Source organism: Lissotriton vulgaris, chromosome 4_1 (assembly GCF_964263255.1).
Source record: "Lissotriton vulgaris chromosome 4_1, aLisVul1.2, whole genome shotgun sequence".
Taxonomy (NCBI): domain Eukaryota; kingdom Metazoa; phylum Chordata; class Amphibia; order Caudata; family Salamandridae; genus Lissotriton; species Lissotriton vulgaris.
In genome coordinates this window covers 637,236,508-637,258,420 of record NC_141691.1, presented here as the reverse complement: position 1 = coordinate 637,258,420, position 21,913 = coordinate 637,236,508, and the positions used below count along the sequence as shown (strand labels likewise).

Sequence of the window (21,913 nt, the reverse complement as noted above, 5' to 3'; positions counted from 1 at the left end):
GTCTGTAGTTCTTGCAGGACTGCACCCCAGCCTTCCAAGGATGCGTCCGTGGTGATGATATGTGGTTGCGCCAGAAGCAGGAACGGCAGCCCATGCGACAGGTGTTTGGCTGATCTCCACCATTGTAGATTGTTGATCATAGGTTGGGTGACTCGTATGCGGTCCTCGAAAGATCCCGCAGCTTGTGTCCACTGTTTTGACAGTTCTTCCTGCAGGGGGCGCATTTTTAGGCGGCAGTGCGGGATGAGCAGGATGCAAGACGACATCATGCCGAGGAGCGACTTGAAGATACGGACGGTCAGAGTCTTTTTGGATGCCACTGACCTGGCCAAGGAGATGAGTTTCGATTTTCTCTCCTGCGATGGAAAGGCTTTTGTGCATTCCGTGTCCAGGGTCGCTCCCAGAAAAGTGATGACTTGGGTTGGTGTTAGAGATGACTTTTCCTTGTTGAGGGTCAAGCCTAGGCGGCGGAAAAGATGCAGACAGGCGCTGGAAGATGCGGCTGCGGCTTCTCTCGGCAGAGCCTTTACCAGCCAGTCGTCCAGGTAAGGGAAAACCTGGTGTCCCTGCTGGCGAAGAAAGGCTGCGACAGGATAAAGGCATTTCGTAAAGATCCGTGGAGCAGATTTGAGGCCGAAGGGGAGGACGCGGAATTGGTAGTGTACCCCTGCGACTGCAAACCTTAGGAACTTCCTGTGCCCCTTGAGGATAGGGATGTGGTAATAGGCGTCCTGTAGGTCTAGTGATGTCATATAGTCGCCTTTTTCCAGAAGTCCCAGGATCTCTTGTAGCGTGACCATCCGGAACGACTGTTTCTTTAAGAACACATTGAGAGCTCTCAAGTCGAGGATCGGTCGCCATTTCTTCCCCTTTTTGTGGATTAGGAAGAAGTGGGAATAGATTCCCTCCCCCTTTTGGGCGTGTGGGACTTTTTCTATTGCGCCCTTCTGAAGCATGGAAGCTAGTTCTTGGAGAAGCAGCCGTAGGTGTCTGTGAGGGCGCTTGACGGGTGGTGTTTGTGGGGGATTTGAAAGGAATTCCAGAGAGTGGCCGAATTGGAGAAGTTGTAGAACCCACCGGTCCGTTGTTATTTGCCGCCAATTTTGAATGTAAAAAGAAAGTTTTCCTCCAAGTCGTAAAGAATCTGATGGTGGAGGGGCTGGCCAATTGGTAGAGTCATTGGCGATTGCCTGCGGGTCTCTTCTGTCCCTTTCCTCTGTAGGACGATTTGTTGAAGGAGGACTGACGTCCCGACTGGTTTTGGCGCTGTTGAAACTGCGTCTTGCCCTGTGAGTAGGAGTAAGAGGACTTATTTTGATAAGAGCCTCTATAGGAGGATTGTCCTCTTCCCCTGTTGGTACGAAAGGACTGATTGCGAGATTGCAGAGTGCCTAGGGCTCTGGCTGTGTCGGTGTCCTTCTTGATTGCGGTGAGGGCTTCGTCAATCTTCTCACCGAAAAGATGATCGCCATCATAAGGCATATCAAGAATTTTGGTTTGGACCTCCTGCCTGAAAGAGGTGGCCTTAAGCCAGCCTTGGCGTCTTAGGACAGCGGCGCCTGCCAGCTGTCTGAAGCCAGTCATGGCCACGTCAATGGCACAGTCGATCAGTTCTGATGCCGAAGTTTGGCCCTCAAGGAGGAGCGAGTGTGCTTCCGCTTTTAGATCTTCTGGAAGGTCAGCAAGGTAGGGCGCGATGTCCACCCAGAGTTGACGGTTGTAACGTCCGAGAAGGGCAATGGAATTCGCGATTTTCACCGTCGTCGCAGAGGTAGTGGAAAAACGTTTCCCAACTGCATCCAATTTCCTGCCTTCTTTATCTGGTGGAGTTGATAAAGGTGATGCAGGGTTGCGCGAGTTCTTCTGCGCCGCCTGGGTGACCACAGAGTCCACTTTGGGGTGACCCGTAAGGCATGCTGGAGCCGACGACGTAGCTCTATATTTTTTGTCCAGTCTGGGTACAACTACCTGCAGGGAAGCTGGAGACTGCATGAGCTGTTTGCCCTGTTTTAGTAGATAATCAATGATCGGGATCGATCTTGAAGTTTTCTTCATTGGTTCCTTAAAATCATAAAGGAAACAGTCAGTTTCTTGAGTTTCCATGGACATATGGAACCTTTTGGCTGCCCTTTCCATGAGGTTATGGAAACCTCCAATATCTGCTGGCGGGGACTCAGAGGATTGTGGCTCCGGAGAGGCTGGAGAATGAGTGACGTAGTCTTGGTCTGCATCCACGTCCGTATCGTCGTCTCGGACTTCCCCTTCTTCATGCTCCCTTTCCTCATCCTCGGACGAGATGGGGTCTTGTGCTGGGTCCTGTGTCCTAGGAAGAACCAGTGGAGGGGGCTTATGTTTTGGCACCTGCGCAGGAACGGGCACAGCTGGCTGTGGAGTTGGCGGAACAGCAGGAGTGGCTTTTTGTGGAAACCGCTCTTTGTAGTCCTGAATGAGGAAGCGCAAGTCCGAAACTAAGGAGGCTGGCAAGCACACCATTGGGGTCACCTGAGTGTGAACTTGGGTAGATACAACTGGAGGAACAGGTTCTTCAACCTCCTGCTCTTCGTCCGTACTTTGGCACTTGACAATCAGGTCTGAGGGGCTAGTGGCCTGGGTAAACATTTCCTCCTCCGGTTCTTGGTCCTGTAAGAAGCAGGATGGCGTCAGCTGCTGGACCTTACTAGGCGATGTCATCTCCGGTGTAATCGGTATTTTGGTGATTTTGATGGTAACATGGGATGTTTGGGCGTCCATCGCATGTGATAGTAGCTCAGACTCCTTCCAGGCACTAGTCGCCGTCGATACCTGTGACGATGGCTTCATTAAGGAGCTCTCCGTCAGTGGTTGACTTTTGGTCTTCGTCGACGGTGGGTCCGTCGACGACGCCCTCGTCGACGGTGTCTTTGTTAGCTTTTCCGCTGTCGACTGCTTCGTCGTCGGCGCTGTCGTCGGCGAAGCGCCCTTCGTCGACGGAGTGCCCTTCGTCGGCGGCTTCGTCGACGGTGTGACCTTCGTCGACGGTGTCGTCGTCGACGTCCTCGTCGACGGTGTCGTCGTCGACGTCCTCGTCGACGGACGTGTCGTCGATGGTGTGCTCCTAGTCAACGACGGAGCGGAGGATGAAAGCGGTCTTCCTGTCGACGATGAGTGAGTTAGTGTCGTCGACGAGGACGCCGAAGATGCCATCGTCGTCGATACGGTCATCGATGTAGAGACGGTTTTTAGCGATGAGGTGGTCGCCGATTGCGCCGTCGTCATAGTAAGCAGTGGTTGCTTCCTGGGGACAGGAAGGTCCTTGCTAGACACGGTAGGCTTGCCCTCTGAAGACTTCTTGGACTTCTTAGGAGGGGTGGCTGAGGGGCCAGGCGAGGAAGCCCTAGGCCTCTTCAGGGAAAACTGTGAGGCGCCAGACATGCTCTCACCTTCAGAAATCAGGTCGCCTTCCGGTTTGTCCTTAAGCCTGTTTAGCCAAATTAGAAGTCTCCCTTCCCGGTCTTTCTGGGTCTTGTGGGAGAATTTACGGCAAATCCTGCAGTCTACGGACTGGTGGTGAGGATAGAGACAGTAAAGGCATGTCTCATGTTCGTCGTCCACGTGAAGCCTCAGTTTGCCACAGGAGGCACAGGGTCGAAAAAGTGCTCTCTTCTTGCTATCAGCCATAGCAAGAAAGTCGAAAAAACTGTAAAGTTAGATGAAAATTCGATATTCCTGAGGAGAACTCAGGTGGAGACTCCCTAGCACAACGTGCGGTAGAAAATTTGAGAGACTGAGGCTCCTCACAGGAAGGTTCTAGAGGGAGGTAGTAGCTGATTGGTTGTTCCTTTTGCTTTGGTCCTTTTTTTACAAAAGGACATAGATAGGCTACCAAGGTGGGACCCTGGAGCCTACTCTATTCGGTCCTTCCTGCATAAGGACCTGGATAGGTTACTAAGGTGAGACCCTTAGACCTATTCTCTTTATGTATGTCTTAGGACATTACTTTTTTATATACCGGAGGCTCCCGTCTCGACGACGGGGAATGATTCAGGCATGTGAATCTATGAAAGACACACAAATACTGGATAAGTAGCAGATGGGGCGGTTTTTGAAAGGAAAGTTTACGCATCTCATATTGTTTCTGGGGTGAGCTGGGTCCATCTCAGAATGCTACAGAACACAAAGCCGATGCATTCAGAAGTGCCTTGTGACACTAGCATCCTTCTTTGTTTGTAGAGCTAGGTGATTTCTTTCTCAGCTTTGGAAGCTGTTGAGAGATAAGTGAACTAATGATTGCACTATAGAGTAAAAACGTGTTCAAAACGTGTAAAGCGCTCAGATACCTTCAGGTCTAGATAGCGCCATACTGTTCTCAAAATAATAATAACTGGCTCCAAATTCAGTCTTTCATCCTTCAGAGGTAGAAAAAATAAGTAACATTAAGTTGGGTAGCAATGTACATATCAGTGCCTAGATACCAAACAGATGGTAGACAGCTCTATGTACAGCTAATTGTGTTATTTTTTAAAGCCACAGCCGTACATAAGTTTGCTCGACAATACTTCTTATGGGATAACTAAACATAATTCTACATTAAAAGTGATACCTGTGGCGTACACATTGCTTGGACTGGTTGTGTTTTCAAAAACTTAAACCGGCGCAAAATATTTAACGAGTTTCAGGCCACACATTGTGAACTCACTCCCGCAGCTGGTGAAACGAGGTGCAAGCATCACCAAGCGGTGAAAACCAGAGGTAAAATGGGCAGCATAAAACAAACGTTGACTTCTGAAGTGTTGTGGCAGATTTAACACTTGATCTGTGACATAGTCGAGGTGCGAATGGCGGCACAGGCTACAGTAAGGTCCCTGGAGTGGACTGCAGCAACATGCGGCAGATGAAGAGCGCGAATGACAAAAGAAAAGCGGGAAGGTGAGAAGCCAAACAATATATATTTATACAAAAAAGAAGGTGAGAACTCTGGGTAGTTCTCAAGTTTAGGTGGAAAGCAACTCCTGTTAGAGCACTCTCAACACCAGCGACACTCTAGATCTGCTCACCTCAAATGTCTGTTTTTCTATCAAAGTTTTTAAGCATAGGATTAGCACAGTGCCATCCATGCTGAGATAGAAAAGGACAAAGTCTTTTGCCATTTCAACAGCAAAGTCTTTAAGCATATGACTAGCACAGTGCTGTCCTTGCTGAGCTGTGCAATCACAAAAGCCATTCATCACTCCAGGCACAGTATTACAGCTTTGAATTGGTAAAATACCACCTCAAGCTAACCTGAAATGAGTAAAAGCAACCCCTGACACAGTGTTTTGCTCTAATTTGAGCTCTTCAGAGAGGTATAGCTTTGTCCAGACACAAGGGAGTACCCAGTATAAGTCAAAACAAAACCCTTTCAGGCATAGAATGACACATAAATTATGCAAAAAAGAAAGTGAGAACTCTGGGTAGTTCTCAAGTTTAGGTGGAAAGCAGCTTCTGTTCGAGCACTCTCAACACCAGCAATATTTATATATATATATATATTTATATACATACATCGAATAGCAATGTATCTGTAGCGCTAATAAACATTTGAATTTGGCAGACTTGTGTGTGCGACACTCCCTCTGTCGAGAAATCATTTGGATTTTTGTTGCCTGAGCAGGATAGTGCACGACTCACTGTGAGTTGCCCCGCCTTGGTGCTCCCTAGCAGTTTTTAAATTAATTATATGCACAACTTTTAACCATGTTTACTAAATATGAAAAAGTCATTGAGCAACATTTTTACCAGTGACAAATCATTCCTGGAGTCCTCTTTGTCTTTTGCGGAAAGACTGGAATTTAGAGTTTACAACAGGGAATCAGCACAGAGAAAGGATTGTAGCTTGTTATTCCACTTTCCATAAGGGGTATAAGTAATCAACTTGCAATCCTAATATTACCAGGAAGCAGTGTTACCTACAGCTAACACAACCCTCTTACCCCCAGGATCAGTAACACAGGTGTAGAGGTACTACTTGTATAGTCCAGTCCACTCGAAATGCAGGCACTTCTGATGGCCGAACACTTCACCATTATCACTCTATATGTAGGATTTAATGTCCATCAACTAAATCGTACAAAACGTCATACATCTAAACATATACTTCCCCTCACTATACGTGACGTTTTGTCACAGCGCACATGACTTCGTACTTTACAGTTGTACTTTAAGTCTTGGAGAAAGCAGCCATACGCTAAGAGTGAGTAAAGCTAATCAGTCTCCCATCACTCTTAATTAGCACTACCTCTGCTGATTTATGACAGAGCACACTACACATGGTAGCTGTGTTTAGCTGGCTCCTATTATGTGGCTTATAATAAAACCACTATCAAAACAAGCATTATTTCAGCTGTCAAGAAACAGTAAACACCACATTCTCATTGCAGATTATCAGTCACAAATCCCAGACGGGCCCCAAGGAATTAAGCGGTTATATTTAAGAAAGCAGCAAACCATAGAAGAGAATAGCTTCTGGTTACTACTAAATGTGGAGTACCCAAAAAGTGGTGATGGTAGAGTTTACTGTTTAGTATCGGAGCTTGTGATCAGAGGACACTGCTGAGAAACTCCATAGCAGCCCTGCCTCTCCCAGATTGCTTCCCAGCGAAGACATGGACAACGTCCTCTTCTTTTCTGTGCTGGCAGCTGCCCTCCCTCTCTTCCTAATATTCCCTCTCTTTCTGTCTTGCTCCTCACTTACTGAAAACCGTGACTTGAAGAAATGGTTCACAACCTCTCTTTCCTTCTTTCATGTAGTTGCTTCCCTGTGAAATGGATAAAAAAAAAGACAAGAGCGCGCTGCGAGCTGATGAGGAGAGGAGGAGGCAGCAGGGGGAGGGGAAGAGAGGAGGGGGCCTGCGCCGGATTCCCTTGCGGAAGCAAGCAGGAACCATATGTCAAAGCTGGCTCCCGCAAGGGAATCGCTAGACATGCACCCGTTGCCATTGAAGGCAATGCAATGCGTGCATGTTTTTGGCAGCCAAACTGAATCGATGGCTAAAGGTCTCTTTACCTATGCAGCGCATGCGCGCTACGTAGGCGAGACCTAAAAACAAAGATTTAATTGGTCCTGAATAAATGAGGTCTGCTCATTGAACTGGGGAAAAAAATCAGGCAAAGTTTAGATAATGCTTCATGAGCCAACCACCCTTCTTGAAAGAATATTTGCCGTAGGTTCCATAATCAGCTCAAAGATGCACACGAAATGTGCTAGCAAGTTGTAGGCTTTAGTTGAGGGAACAAGGGAAAGAGATATGCCTGGGAACATGCAGTTCTGTAACATACAACAACTGCAGCCCTAATTCCTCCAACCCACAAGCACACTCAAAAACCATGCTACCCAGTGCAGTCATACTGTAATGCAGCAGACTAAGGTAAATTATGGCTTCAGCTGGTACGAAGGGTTGGGGGCACAGAAAGCATATCGTACCACAATAGAATATAAAAGTGGGTTCCAAGCTAGTAATTACCTTGTCGCCATTTATTCCAAATGCAAATTACTGGCACACAGCTAGAAGACTCAGGAGAAATTCTCCTATATAATTATATACATCTTTTCATTTACAATTCTGGTAGATCCTTTCCACTGCTACATATTGGTTGAAACCTAAACGATCCCACCTATAGGTTCACAAAGAAGTTGCATGGGAATGCTGCTGACACAATTTGCCCACAATGGGGACAATCAGTGCCTCACAAAAGCAGCACTTTTGCTCTCGACTGTAGAATGTCATGCATCGTTCTACGATGGCGAAGCTACAGGTAGGTAAGACATTTGAGAGTTCTTCCTCTTCCAGGTGAGTACAGGCAAATAAGGAAAATTAGCTGACACTCCAGTAAAAATGCTGCCTGGCACTACAAGGAGTGTAATGCGTTTTCCTCGCTAGTAATTTGGTACCCAGCCTCAACTCCTATGCTCTCCCTGTGCAGTTTTTGCATAGATTTCTCCAGGACTCCTAGCTTTGTCTATCTTGAAAGAGTTATACTATTTGCTCCCATTTAGGAGCCGATTTGACTCCGAACCTCTAGTGAGAGCGTTATTTTCCAATATTTTTTAGTCTTGCCTTTATTGCGTGCCAATAATTTGAGCAGGTAGTTGCAGGAGGGGCCGACCAACACTACCTTTTGTGGACTGTTCCACCGTCAGATTTTGTCCCAGAACAAAAGAAAAGCATTAAAGGAAGAAAGGCCGATGAGAAAAAAGGAAAAAAAACTGTGATGAAAGCAGAGATGAAAAGAAACTTAAATAGACAGAATTAAATAGACAGAGTTATGGTGGTGAATAAAAGAGGCACGAGGTGGAATAAAGACTTTACAGCCCTTCTTTTCGGCATCGCCAATATTTAAGAGCCGTGGGCTTCTGAGAAATGCCTTGGGCTCTAGCACGTATTCTTTTACAAATTAAGCTTCAATTACTGCTCTTCCATTGGCATCATGTGTACTCTAACAATATGCACTATAATGCTTTGCGCTAATCCCCATTATCCTTCCTGATTTCTTTGACATGCTCCTTGTTCAATAGAGATTTATTCTCTTTGCAGTGATTTACAGACCATCCAATTTCAGGTTCTTCCTCAAGGTTGCACAAAGGATGAATTGGGAGTGGCTGCTATTCTGGTATTGAATCGCGTATTCGTCCCACCGTGGAAGTAACCATTCCATTCTGCGATTATATGTGTGTGGTAGCTTATAAAAACCTTAGCGCACATTCCTTAATGCCCCTGCCTTCATCTTCACTATTATTTATTTCCTATTGTTTAGACCAGGTTGACTCGCACACATATGTTACCTGGAAAACACTGAAATAAAGTGACATACCACTCTAACCTTGAGTGTCTTATAACCTATTGTTTATTTAAAAACAGATGAAAATACGATTCATCTTTTGAATTAACTTTCTTGCACTTGTATGTGCACATGAAGTTCAGTCATTCAGTCAATACTGGCTTCGGTGTCACCTCAGTCCCCTTTGGTATGTATGTAGTTGGGAGTCTGGAAGGCAGCAAGGAAGATCATACCCTCCAAGTGTAAGAGTGAGATGGCTTGCTTGAATGGCAGTTCTGAAATCACTTTCTGGGAGGAACACTTACTTTCTTTAGTTGGAAAGCTGGTATCATGCTACCTTGATTTTCTTGGCAATTGGTTTCTTCAGGGAGAGTTCAGTGTTGAGGGTGAATCTAAATGACTTAGCATTGGATAAAGCAGGTAAGCCTTAAATTGGGTAGCACGTAGAAATTGCAAAATTAATTATTTTAAAACGCAGGTTGTGCATGTTTGCTGCCTTGTCAGAACAAGCAATGCCTTGCATTAGGACCACAAAAAGGGCCTTAATCTGCAGGTGCACCTCTCTCTATCTCTCTTGTAGTAAACAAAGACAGGCTTAACTACTTGTAGCCACAGAGTCTGAGCCCCTCCACATGAGGAGTGCCCTGTCTATGGATTCAAACAAACACCCCCTATGGATGGAGCCTCTTTAACAAAGGCAACAGGGCTGCAGCCCAGAACAGCAACATTCTCATTCTGAGAGAAACCACAAGATGCCCATCATTTTGCAATGGAATTGACGATACCCTAGCATTAATACTAGATTAAGCATTAAAATAAACCGCATTTTACTTCAAACTATATAATGAAATCAGGAATTTGTGCACAACAGAGTTTATCACTCAAACACCATGCCTGCTTCTAATACTTTCAAATGAAAAGGACTCATTTGAGAAACCAAAATCAACTCTGGATTTGCCTAAAATACAAATTAATAGCAAACTGCACCCCTTCAGTTAGGTTATGTCATGAGATCACGCAAAAACCTAAGATGGAGAATCAGGTATTTAAGGATAAAATGTATACAAACCTAGCAACTCGAGATAACATCACAAGCATACACTCTACATTAAGTAATATAGCAAAAGAATTACGGCACTGTGTGAACTGTCTACATGTTTGTCCTCAGAATAAATAGAAAATATGTCAGCATTATGTATGCTATATATAACAAGAGTGAAATGTAGATGAACAGTAGTCCAACGCATAATCAATTGGTTTAATACAAAGTTAAAGTTCATCTAAATATGTACAATGTTCATATGCAAAATAGCTCACAGATTATTTCCATCCTCTGTCGAAGCTTTACAAATGTGCAAATTTATGTTAAAATTATTTCTGCATAGCTCTCATTTTTAGGTTGCATGCAGTCATAATAGGTAAACGGGCAATTTAGCACTTCAGACAATAGAGAAATATAGTTCGGAAGTGTGCCTAAACCTAATTTTCTTATGTCACATTTACAAGTGATAATGTCAATTTAAAGATTTTCTTTTCTTTCCCTTTCTTGTTTAGGTTATAATTTTGCTCTGATGAGGGCCCTGATCCAAGTTTACATTTGGGCGAAACGTCAACCTTTACTTATGTAATATGGACTGCGGAAATAGATTTAATTTATGTCAGATAAAATAATCCCTTGTCTTTTGCTTAAACAATGTCAACCTATTACTCTGTATAGTTCATATCAGTCATCGTTGTGCTTCACCTAATTATGTGTTTAAATTTCTTTTTGGGATTTAGAATGATTTTTTTTTAAATGTATCAGTTCTCCTGTGTTATTGTATAAGGGATTACTTTTGTATTAATATTTGGGTGTATGTGTTTTGGGGTGTGTTTTGGAATTAGACTTACTTTAATATGTCATAGTTTGCATGTTAATATTTCATTTACATACCATCACTGCAAGTTCGATGCTTTACAGACTGAACCATAGTCATTTGATTGCATATTTACGAGTGAGACACAATGTTGTTAGAAATTAATGCTGTTTTCTGCTCTCTCATTTACTTTGCACCTGATCATTTCATCCATCAAATGAGCGACTCACTGCAAACTTTCTCTCCTCACAGTTTCTGGAAGCATGGCAGGTGGGATGTCAATTGTCCCATGGGCTAAAAAGTGTGCATTGTGAATGAAACTTACTTTGTGTTCACCATGTATCAATTTGAAGGACCTCAGCTTAAATTTCCGATTTCGACCTGCAAAAGGCTTTATTTTGCAAAAGCATTATTTTGCATAGGGGTTTAAAAAAAAAAAATCATATTGTATTTCCTCATCTCCCAGACTGCTGCTGAGGAGTGAAGCGACAGGAGATTTACCATTACCTTAAAAAATGGGTTAGTGCTAATAGGTAATGTTTGTGACGCTGTTCATTCCGATTGCCCAAAGTGAGCTAAATATGATGATTGTGCTATGCTGAATCTACAGTTTTGCTAATTTCATATGTATTAAATGTGTATAAAAAAACATGGTTTTGGGAATCGGAGGGACTACTCATTTTACTTCTAAAACTCTGTCCAATTTTATTGGGATTTTCCTTACATAGAGTTCTGTCTGAACTCTTTAGGAGTATGATGCTTTAACCTAGGAAATAGCGTATTACTAAGAATAATATTTCGGGTGGCGATTTTTGTATTTCTGCATCTAATTCTTTATGACATTTCTTATTATATTTTTTGTAACGACTGAGATTTCCTTTAGCAAATCTTCCAAAATTATTATTGATTTAGAACTTAATTATCAAGTTGTCCCAGTCATTATTCAATTTTATTTTGTGCTACTCAGCTAATGTCATAGGGTCAAGAAAAGACTGTGCTGCCTTTAGCCTCTAAAACAACCGGAGTGAATGCCCCAAGCTGCCTAGGTGAAACGTGGGGTGTGCGAAAATATTGGGGTTCACTTGATTATTCAAGTTCAGCTCCCACATCTCCACATAAAGAATCTTTAGCAAGAACGCATATACAATTATGGTACATCAATATTAGCAATTGCTAACAACTTGTTTTTACACAAAGCTTCATCTTGCACTTTGTCTGTTTCTAGAAATTGTAAATACGTAGCACTGAAGATGTCGAGCTACTCTATGGGGATGTAAATATCACTTTCCTCACCATGGAGCTGAAGAGGCCACTCGACAGCAGGCTCTGAGTTTTGTACGTGCAATTATCATCTGAGAAGAACCAGTAATAGTCGAGCTGACATCCCAAGGGCATAGAGGCGATGAACGAATATTCAGTACCCAGGAAAACCCGCTCAAAGGAGACAGTCGCCTCGGTCTCAAAGGGAAGGCAAGAAGGCGTCTGTTCTTCTGTTTGTTCCACTTTCACTTCTAAGAAGCCAGGCGCAGGAGTCAGTACTTTGATACTCTGCAGAAGTTCTTCCTTAGAAATAAGGTTAGCCAGATGCACCACTGTGGAATGAGAAAAGACAATACAAGGTATTTAAATGGTCCAATTCTGATACTTTAACAATGTACCGCCCACATAATGTACAAAGATATATATGATGTGAACGTTTCACAGCCCGTGAACCGTTCAGTCGTTATTGCCTAGGTTACACACAAGGAAGTCAAACTAGAAATAAAGGCACCGTATTGACCTAGTCCATGTAGATACACAACTAAGATATCACAGGAAAAAATACAGTTCACCCATTTGAATGATATGGATCATTGCAAATTTTTGTCTTCAGTCTTCTGTTAATATTTCCTACCAGCACATAAAAGGATTACATGCTTTAGTCTATTATTTAATTGGCACATGAGGCAATCACATTTTAGGTCTGGCTTTAGAGAAGACATTTTGATTTTACCAAAATATATAAGCATATGTTTGTATGTGTGTGTGTGTGTGTATATATATATATATATATATATATATATATATATATATATATATATATATATATATATATATTACCTACTGGCAGTCGCCAGTAGGGAGTTATAGTTCGAACCTATCAGCCAGATTCATCATTGTTCTGTTTTGCAAGTCCTTATTAGCGATTATTAAGGAATTGCTATTAAGGACTTGCAAAACGGGATTCATGTAGGAATCGCTAAATAAATTGCGATTCCTACACATTCCTTATTAGCGATTAGCAAATTGCTAATCGCAAACAAGGAATAACTCCCCATTCATTCCTATGGGCCTAAAGGTCCATAGGAATGAATGGGGAGTTATTCCTTATTGAATGAATGAATGAATGAATGAATGAATGAATGAATGGGGAGTTATTCCTTATTTGCGATTAGCAATTTGCTAATCGCAAATAAGGATAGGATTTCAAGGGTGCCAGGGGTGTCCAAAGGACACACTGTAGCACCCCTGAAATGAAAATGTAGACTGATGTTGCGCACACACATGTCCAATGGACATGTGTGTGTGTAACATACAACTGAGAAAAATGCACAAAAGTGCATTTTTCTCAGTTTTCGCTATTTACCACGAAGTCAGACTTTGCGGTAAATAGCGGCAAAAAACAGCGAAATAGCATTTTTTTAATGGTTCATGAATAGCATTTAAGGAATCTCAAATGGAGATTCCTTAAATGCGATCGCAATTTGAAAAATCGCAATTTTTTGTGATTTTTCTAATTGCGAGTTCATGACCCATTGATGAATTCCAAATGCCATTTTTGCGGGCGCAAACGGCCGAATTCAGCGATTCGCACTGTTTGCGCCCGCAAAAATGCTTGATGAATCTAGCTGTATTTTCCATAGAAAATTCGCAACATTCTATTGCCTATTACTTTGGCGCTGATTGATGAATCTTTGTGAAATTTTCAAAACTTATGGCCTGTTCCGGTCCGCTCCTACCCTATCCTGAAAGTTTTGGGCTGATTCGGCAAGCGGGGGACGAGAACAAAGGGGTCCCAAAACGTGTTTTCCCCATGCAATTTTCCATTGGAAACTTTAGACACAGCTACAGCCCGAACTGCTGAACGGAATGACACCAAATTTTGCAAAAAGGTAGCCCTTGGTTCAGAAAGATCCCTTTTTATTAAATGGTGTAAATTCGTTCAGTAGTTGCTGAGAACATTTAAAATAAAAAAGTTTTGATATCTATGGCCGCGGAGGATCCGCGCACCCTACAGATTAGGATCCGCGCACCCTGCAGAGTACGATCCAAGCACCCTGCCGATCACAAGCTGCACTGTAATTAGCTGTTAACACTCTAAACCAGGAACTGTTGACAGCCATCTTGTGCCTCAGTAGAAGCGATACAAGAAGGCAGTAAAATGAAGGTGGAAAACAAGGAGAGGGGGCAGGTTTGAAACACCCTGACCCCGTAGGTCTGCTTAGGGGGTCCTGCAAGGACTTTTAGGGCTAAAAAAAGCCTTTTTTTTTAACTCCGTGATGCGCGCAGGGTGCGCAGATCCAGCCGCGAAAATGAAACGCGGGCTCCCAAGCTCCATTTAATTAATGCCCGCCGGGTGGGCCAGATCCCGGGGGCATGTGAAAAAAGTGTAGGGGGCCCAATCCCCCCACAACGCCCTGGGGACCGCCACCCCTGGGGCAAAGTATGAATATTTGCGGGGGCACACGGCCCCCCCGCAGCCCAGGGACCGCCACCCCCGGGGCTTTTAAAAAAAAGTAAATGTAACCTGTGTAGGGGGCTTGAGCTCCCCTACACTCCCCGGGGACAACCACCTCCCCGGGGCACTAAATATTCAAAATAGGGGGTCTGTTATGGACCCCCAGGCCCGGGGACCACTACTCCCCCGAAGCTTTGTATTAAGTGGGAGGAGGGCCGCGCGGCACCCCTCCTGGAGCCAATGATGGCCCTGGGGACCACCGCCCCCCAGGGCCAGCTCCTGCAGTTTCTCGGGGTGCCCATCCCCGGGACACTGCTGTTTGCTATGGCAGTGTGGGAGCCTCACGGCTCCTGCCCTGCCATAGAAAACTTGGTTTGGATTTTGAAAGAGAGCAGGAAAACCTGCCCTCTCTTACAAAATGCAAACCAGATTGTTTTTCCACACAGGGAAAGGCTGTAGTCAAGCCGAAATGCATTCGCCACTTTCACAAATTAAATGCTTCCAAAGGTTTCCCCGTGGGTCTCTGCTTCTTTCTTGTGGAGAAGTTCCTGTTCATATTTCACTGCGCCAGCCAGAGACGCACTACAGAGTACCCCCGCCTTGCTTTGGGCTCCGGACATCACTGGCTTTGAACTGCTGCAGTTCTTTTCGTTTTCCAACGCTGTTGGATGGTCTGGAGCACGCCGTGGACATTGGGAGGAAAAATGGAGGTAGTGCAGTCATCTACTGCACGACTGGGCTATGTGCACTATCACAATCGCCCCCTTCGCATATTTTCTCGACGTCTGTGGCTGAGGCGGTAAAGGGGACCGGAGGAGGCATTTTTATTTGGACAAACAAGCAGGAAAATACAACTTTGGTTTTTGTTACACATGCTGTTTCCTGCTCCCCCGCACTACCAATTGGTTTGGATTTCTCCCCCACGCACCACTTTCCAGGATCCACATCAGTGAACTCTGGGACATGTAGTCTCCCTTTCATTCCGGGAACTCTGCATTGGTGGGCTATTTACTATCAGGGGGCGGAGCGGGCTGTGTCACATCGCAGTTAAGGAGGCAGGACTTACCATCAGCTTGAGGCGAAACCACCTGGATGCTTGGGCGCTGAAGAAGGCTGTAGTCAAGCCGAAATGCATTCGCCACTTTCACAAATTAAATGCTTCCAAAGGTTTCCCCGTGGGTCTCTGCTTATTTCTTGTGGAGAAGTTCCTGTTCATATATATATATATATTACCTACTGGCAGTCGCCAGTAGGGAGTTATAGTTCGAACCTATCAGCCAGATTCATCATTGTTCTGTTTTGCGAGTCCTTATTAGCGATTATTAAGGAATTGCTATTAAGGACTTGCAAAACGGGATTCATGTAGGAATCGCTAAATAAATTGCGATTCCTACACATTCCTTATTAGCGATTAGCAAATTGCTAATCGCAAACAAGGAATAACTCCCCATTCATTCCTATGGGCCTAAAGGTCCATAGGAATGAATGGGGAGTTATTCCTTATTGAATGAATGAATGAATGAATGAATGAATGAATGAATGAATGAATGAATGAATGAATGAATGAATGAATGAATGAATGAATGAATGAATGAATGAATGAATGGGGAGTTATTCCTTATTTGCGATTAGCAATTTGCTAATCGCAAATAAGGATAGGATTTCAAGGGTGCCAGGGGTGTCCAAAGGACACACTGTAGCACCCCTGAAATGAAAATGTAGACTGATGTTGCGCACACACATGTCCAATGGACATGTGTGTGTGTGTAACATACAACTGAGAAAAATGCACAAAAGTGCATTTTTCTCAGTTTTCGCTATTTACCACGAAGTCAGACTTTGCGGTAAATAGCGGCAAAAAACAGCGAAATAGCATTTTTTTAATGGTTCATGAATAGCATTTAAGGAATCTCAAATGGAGATTCCTTAAATGCGATCGCAATTTGAAAAATCGCAATTTTTTGCGATTTTTCAAATTGCGAGTTCATGACCCATTGATGAATTCCAAATGCCATTTTTGCGGGCGCAAACGGCCGAATTCAGCGATTCGCACTGTTTGCGCCCGCAAAAATGCTTGATGAATCTAGCTGTATTTTCCATAGAAAATTCGCAACATTCTATTGCCTATTACTTTGGCGCTGATTGATGAATCTTTGTGAAATTTTCAAAACTTATGGCCTGTTCCGGTCCGCTCCTACCCTATCCTGAAAGTTTTGGGCTGATTCGGCAAGCGGGGGACGAGAACAAAGGGGTCCCAAAACGTGTTTTCCCCATGCAATTTTCCATTGGAAACTTTAGACACAGCTACAGCCCGAACTGCTGAACGGGATGACACCAAATTTTGCAAAAAGGTAGCCCTTGGTTCAGAAAGATCCCTTTTTATTAAATGGTGTAAATTCGTTCAGTAGTTGCTGAGAACATTTAAAATAAAAAAGTTTTGATATCTATGGCCGCGGAGGATCCGCGCACCCTACAGATTAGGATCCGCGCACCCTGCAGAGTACGATCCAAGCACCCTGCCGATCACAAGCTGCACTGTAATTAGCTGTTAACACTCTAAACCAGGAACTGTTGACAGCCATCTTGTGCCTCAGTAGAAGCGATACAAGAAGGCAGTAAAATGAAGGTGGAAAACAAGGCGAGGGGGCAGGTTTGAAACACCCTGACCCCGTAGGTCTGCTTAGGGGGTCCTGCAAGGACTTTTAGGGCTAAAAAAAGCCTTTTTTTTTAACTCCGTGATGCGCGCAGGGTGCGCAGATCCAGCCGCGAAAATGAAACGCGGGCTCCCGAGCTCCATTTAATTAATGCCCGCCGGGTATGCCAGATCCCGGGGGCATGCGAAAAAAAGTGTAGGGGGCCCAATCCCCCCACAACGCCCTGGGGACCGCCACCCCTGGGGCAAAGTATGAATATTTGCAGGGGCACACGGCCCCCCCGCAGCCCAGGGACCGCCACCCCCGGGGCTTTTGAAAAAAAGTAAATGTAACCTGTGTAGGGGGCTTGAGCTCCCCTACACTCCTCGGGGACAACCACCTCCCCGGGGCACTAAATATTCAAAATAGGGGGTCTGTTATGGACCCCCAGGCCCGGGGACCACTACTCCCCCGAAGCTTTGTATTAAGTGGGAGGAGGGCCGCGCGGCACCCCTCCTGGAGCCAATGATGGCCCTGGGGACCACCGCCCCCCAGGGCCAGCTCCTGCAGTTTCTCGGGGTGCCCATCCCCGGGACACTGCTGTTTGCTATGGCAGTGTGGGAGCCTCACGGCTCCTGCCCTGCCATAGAAAACTTGGTTTGGATTTTGAAAGAGAGCAGGAAAACCTGCCCTCTCTTACAAAATGCAAACCAGATTGTTTTTCCACACAGGGAGCTGCATGTTAGCAGCTCCCCATATGGATAATCAATGCCAGCTCCCAAAGGGCGCAGGGAGCCGGCGGGACCGTGAGGGCATTAGGGCTCCACCCACAGTCCCCAACGTTGTATATAGGTCCCGTGGGATGGGGTCCCCCGGGGAGAATATTGATAGGAGCTAATTTTTTTTACTGGACGGACCCCTGGTGTGAACACATTGGGTGCGCAACTCTCAGACCGGCCACCTGGTGTGAACGCATTAGGTGTGCGATTCCCATCGCGGCCCTCTGGTGTGAACGCATTGGGTGCGTGACTCCAAACAAAAAAAACAAAAAAACTGAATATAGATCAAGCTTATATATTTACATCTTGGGTGGCTCTAAAAAGAGCCCCTGCATTTATTGGGAGATTTTGGTACCTACAACTAATTACCTATGCAGAGTTTAAAGTTGTTGAGAATGACTGAGTTACCCTCATCTTTAAAATGTACACCCTCTGTCCTATAGATGCCATCCATATTAAAATGCAGATTGTTGTTGTAAATGGACCCCATCCTATAATCTCTGAGATAAGCAGAAACAGCTTTATTGACATGTGTCCTAGTTTTCTCAATCTGTGGACAAAATTGATTGGACCAGTTCCATTTCTGTATTTGACATATGTTAGAATAGACAAAGACAGTTTGGGGTAAAAGTAACATCAATTCTGCAAAGGTGTCCTTCATAGGCATTTCCAGACCTACCCCAGTCAAAGTGCCTAGGTCATTGCCACCACAGTGCACAATTATGAGGTAGGGTGTTAGGGTGTTGGAGATGCATAAAGGATTTAACCAATGGCATCAATCGGTGCAACTTTAATCCTCTCTGTCCAATCCATTTAATGTCTACATTTGGCAAAGCAAAGTCTTGGTCAATATCTCTGTTTTCAGTATACCTTTTGCTACAGAAAATATAGCTGTGTACCACAATCCAAACTCTAAGCATTTTTAAGGGAGGTCTGGATGCACTCAAAAGATGTGTGCAAGTGAAAAAGGCAGTTTGTGAAATAAGATTTTTCTAAAATGATAGACAAGATGCAGTTCAAAAGAAGAAGAGAAATAATTGGCTGATTGAGAACATTATACACTGAAAAATAGAGTGCATGTGTTTGTGTTTAAAAAGCATGTTTCTTATCGGTTAGTAAAAACTGTTTGAAAGGAACATTAGATGAATAAGCTGACATTTTGAAAAGTCAAGCACACTTGCGGTTTGAATTTGCAACATTGTGTGCTGAACATGAGTGTTACATGAACTGTTACTATGGTAACAGGCATTAAGCAGAATGGGGGTAGGGTTCAAAGTTATGTTAATTGGAAAGGGTTGAAATGTGTAACCAATAGAAATGTGTGTTAGCTTTTGAATTAATGTGGCAAGCAATGTGATTTGATATTTACATGTATATGTGTGCAGAATGAGAGGGAAAGTTTGCCATTTTTTGGTTTTGCTAAGAGCATTGCACTACAGACATTGTGTGCATATGATTATCTGGTGTGTGATTCATATACTTCATAATCTACAAATCAATTTGAAAAGTGAGTTAATTTGTGAGGTGTCTTTGTTTTTAATTAGACTACTGAGTTTCTCCTGCTAAAGTCCAGGGAGGACTCTTGCTTGTGTAGAATCACACTGAGTCTGTGTGCACTTGTGCAACTTTTGTGACAGAAGCATGTGCTGACACGTAACTGCTTAAAAAACCTATCCTGTTGTCAAGTATTAGTAGTATTAGAATTTAGTCACTGCCTATGCATTCGCAGAAAGATTTAGACATTCACGCTATCAGTGCTGTAGTGAAATGTGTAGAATGTATGCAGTCACCTAACCCCTTCCAGACTAGTGAGTCTCTTTTGCTAAAGTCCAGGGAATAGTCTTGCTTGTCTAGAATCACACTGTGAGTCTGTGTCCACTTGTGCAACAATTCTGACAGAAGCATGTGGTTACTACATCTCTTTGCTGACACATAACTGCTTAAAAATCTATTCTGTTGTCAAGTTTTAGTAGTATTAGAACCCAGTCACTCAACATGAAATCCTTCAGTTAGCCATCCAGCACCATGTACTAATCTAAACACTGCGCCAAAACCCAAACACATAAATTCATCCAGGCACTCTCCTTGCAGTATTCTAATCATTCAGTCAGTACCCAAGTACTCATGCAGTGACCCAGGCCTTAACGCATGCACTGCTACAAACCCCTGTCCACTATGTATGCAGTCCTCTAACCACTTATACACTTGTCTTTCACACCTTTATTTTGCCAGGCAGTACCCATACACTCCAGCAATCACCCTGTCACTCCCCATGCATTCCTCCAGTCATCCATCCAGCACCATGTACTAATCCAAACAGTGTGCGCCAAAACCCAAACCCTTATAAATTCACCCAGGCACTCTACTTGCAGTGCTCTAATCATTCAGTCAGAATCCAAGTAGTCATGCAGTGACCCAGACCTTAACACATGCACTGCTGCAAACCCTTGTCTACTATGCATGCAGTCCTCTATACACCTACACACTTGTCTTTCACACCTTCAATTACCCGGGCAGTATCTATACAGTCTGGTAAACACCCTGTCACTACCCATGCACTCCTCCAGTCAGCTATCCAGCACATATACTAATCCAAAAACGATGCCAACACCCAAACACTTATAAATTCACCCAGGCACTCTCCTTGCAGTGCTCTAATCATTCAGTCAGAATCCAAGTAGTCATGCAGTGACCCAGGCCTTAACACATACACTGCTACAAACCCCTATCTGCATGCACGCAGTCCTCTAACCACCTACACACTTGTCTTTCACACCTTCAATTCCACAGGCAGTATGCACTTGGAAAATGAGTTAGTTATTTGGAGAAGCAGTGGAACAGTCAAATGAGCACAATGTGTGTAGTCACCTAACTCCTTCCAGACTATTGAGTCTCTCCTACTAAAGTCCAGTGGATAGTCTTGCCTGTTTGCAATCACATTGTGAGTCTGTGTCTAGTTTTAGAGTCTTCCCGACAGAAGCATGTACTTATTTAATCTCTCTGCAGACATATACGTGCTTATAAATGTATTGTGATGATAAGTATTAGCACTATGAGAACTCAGTCGCTGTGTATGCACTTGGAGAATGAGTCAATTATTCAGATAAGCAGTGGAACAGTTAAATGAGCACAATGCATGCAGTCCCCCAACCCCTTTCAGACTACTGAGTCTCTTCTACGAAAGTCCAGGGAATAGTCTTGCCTGTCTAGAATCACACTTTGAGTCTGTGTCCAGTTCTTAAATCATCCTGACGGAAAAATGTGTTTATTTAATTTCTCTTGACACATAACTGTTTATAAACTTGTCTTGCTGTCAACTACTAGTCCAGGAAATAGTCATGATTTTTTTGAAAGACACTGTGAATCTGTGTGTACTCTGTACTCCTACTATATATTTTCTCTGCTGAAACTTAAGCACTTATAAATTTATTAGGCTCTCAACTAGTAGCAGTTTGTGAACCCAGTCACTGTCTATGCTCTTAGAGAATGAGTTAGCATTCACACAAGCAATGGTATACTTTGCTATGAACAAGTACTACTCTAGGTACTCATTTACAGTGTATGCATTTGTAAAAAATTTATTCTTTGTAATCATTATTTAATTAGTACCTGTGTGCTTCAGTAAATTAATTATGATTACGCAAGGAAATGTTTAAATGGTTTTAATATACAATGTGTTTGTTTAGTAATAGAAAAGTATATTTTAAAGATTTATTGAAATAATTTTATATATATTTATTTTTTACAGATATTGTTTATCATTAAAATAAACTCCTCATGACTAAAAAAACAGAAAACAGAAAAGAACAGGAAAAGGACTATTTTTTAAAGAAAATTCAACAACAAGTATTTGATGACAAACAACATGTGGGGAAAAAAATAAGTCTTCCGGAAAGACAACAAAAAAATGTATCAAAAAACTTTCAAAGCCTACAAACAGTGTGCACATTGAGGAAAGTACAAAGAAAGCCTCAACAACAAACAAGTATAATAAGAAAATAAATGTACATAAAAGGAAATCACATTCAAAAGACACAATGTATGGTAAAAGGAGGAAAAGTCAGTATGCAGAATTTTGAAAGAAAATGTTTTAAAATAGAGGTGTTTTTAATTTGTTGAACAATGTCAAGAAAT

At 43.5% G+C, this 21,913-nt stretch overlaps 1 protein-coding gene across 1 annotated transcript in view; it reads right to left on the bottom strand.

Moving 5' to 3' along the window:
* The window catches only part of PKD1L1 (polycystin 1 like 1, transient receptor potential channel interacting), a 1,739,639-nt gene that overhangs the window by 1,356,073 nt on the left and 361,653 nt on the right, over positions 1-21,913 (bottom strand). The window contains exon 6 of the mRNA XM_086964902.1: positions 11,943-12,241. Coding sequence (XP_086821028.1) covers positions 11,943-12,241 — 299 coding nt within the window. The remainder of the gene's footprint in view (positions 1-11,942; positions 12,242-21,913) is intronic.